The 1,729-nt window shown below is 55.1% G+C and overlaps 1 protein-coding gene across 1 annotated transcript; it reads right to left on the reverse strand.

Annotated features, from left to right (window-relative positions):
* Positions 1 to 586: 586 nt before the first annotated feature.
* On the reverse strand, positions 587 to 1,723 carry LOC127751515 (uncharacterized). Its single transcript, XM_052275167.1, has 2 exons — positions 1,663 to 1,723; positions 587 to 1,589 (listed from the first exon to the last, which is right to left on the reverse strand). The coding sequence occupies exon 2, from the start codon at positions 1,320 to 1,322 to the stop codon at positions 777 to 779; it is 546 nt and encodes a 181-aa protein (XP_052131127.1). The 5' UTR covers positions 1,323 to 1,589; positions 1,663 to 1,723; the 3' UTR covers positions 587 to 776.
* Positions 1,724 to 1,729: the final 6 nt, after the last annotated feature.

Consider the following 1,729-nt stretch of genomic DNA (forward strand, 5'->3'; position numbering starts at 1 on the left):
CTGTCCACGGCGCCTTAGGAGCCGAGCGAGTGTGCAGGGTGCAACCCGCCCGCACTCGTGCATGCGGTACAGCGCATGCTTGAATCAGCCACCTGGCATGTACCCTGCTTAATTAAGTTTTACAACAGACAGTGTACGCACGGGTCTCAAACTCGCGGCTCGCGAGCCAAGTGCGGCTCGCCGAGAGCCGCGTACCTCTTGCGTTCGGGTGGATCCGAGCACCCGAGAGCCGCGCTCGGGTTGCTCGAAGATGAGCTGGACCCAGCCATCGTCGTCTAAGCCAGCCGGCGGCGACAGCAGGGCGGCCGGGCACGGGTCAGTCGCTGAGGCACCACTACATCTATCTCTCTCACTCTTCTTGCCGAAAAGCTTGTAATGCACGTGACCTATGCAGGTGCGGCTCGGCGGATAGCTCGAGTTTGAGACCCCTGGTGTACAGTATGACCGAGGGGTGTGGGTGTGGAACTGGACACGTCAACGTCTGCCTCCGTCGGCTCGCTGGGGCGACAGAAACAGAAAGCGTGACTATAAATTAAAAAAATCCGGCCGACAAGGCAAAATTTGTAATACTTACTTCTGCCAGAAGTTTAATTGACTAAACTAGACAAGTACATTAGAATTTAAAAAAAAGACACACAAATTTTAGAACATTTCAGAGATTAAACACAAATTCGTGGAGCTGGGATTTTGAGCACGTAACAGTTCAGCTCCGGGCTAGAATGGGGTAACGCTACATTGATGCGTCGTAAGACATATTGCAGCCATTCAACTAGAATCTAGAATCCCGGTGTGTGACACGACTTGCAAACCACGTCGACAGACGATGGGAATACGCCTCGAATAGTTCTTCGCTGCAACACGCAGCCGGCAGATTGGCCTGTGCAAGCATCATTCGGAGGACGTACAAGGACAAGCCGGCGCAAGACGAGCAGGCCGCAATCCGCCAGCTCCTGGGCCAGGTCGGGGAAGTAGAAGTGCTGGTCATCGGGAGACAAGGAACAGCGTACACGTAGCTCCTGTAGAGATGAGGCATGGGCGCGAATAAGGGAGAGCATTGTGGGCTTGTGGTCAGCATTAATGGCCACGTGAAGCCAAAGCAGCCTGCCATGCTGCGATGGTGGAAAAGTCAGATTCGGACCACAGTAATGTAACACAAACAAGCTGCACAGCCTGGGCATGCGTTCTACACAGCGCAGCTGATTCTCACTCATGTGATACACAGTGAGCTCTTCTAACTGCAACGGTAGGTCCGGGTGGTCAGCATTCCAAGCGCATTTAACATTTAGTCTTTTGAGTCCCGACATCTTCAGCACCTCCTCCATGGCCCTGGGCTGAGCCTCCCAAGTGTACGAGGCCTCCAGCTCCTCGAGGTGTGGCCCCAGAACCTGCAGCAGGTCCTCAGAGCCACCGCCATGTAAGTTCTTCAGCCTGCGAGGAAAGGACCATTGCTCCAGGACACCTCGAAGAATGTCAGCCACTTTTAGACGACCATTGTCGAGGTGTTTGTCAGCTATCTTAAGGGTAGAGCTGAGAGGCGGCCCCACGTAAGGCGCTGCAGGGGCGTCAGGAACGGCGATGGCGTCGTCAACCTGGAGAGAAAGATTGTTGATGAGCACCTCGTCAGCACCAACATGAGCACTGTTCATCTGCTTGGCGACTCACCTTTCCCAGCTGGCCGTCCTCCCGCAGCTGCAGCAGCAGAAGGCGCAAGATGTCGCCGCACCCGCCG

The sequence above is a fragment of the Frankliniella occidentalis genome, unplaced genomic scaffold (genome assembly GCF_000697945.3).
Source record: "Frankliniella occidentalis isolate FOCC.00 unplaced genomic scaffold, Focc_3.1 Scaffold529, whole genome shotgun sequence".
Taxonomy (NCBI): domain Eukaryota; kingdom Metazoa; phylum Arthropoda; class Insecta; order Thysanoptera; family Thripidae; genus Frankliniella; species Frankliniella occidentalis.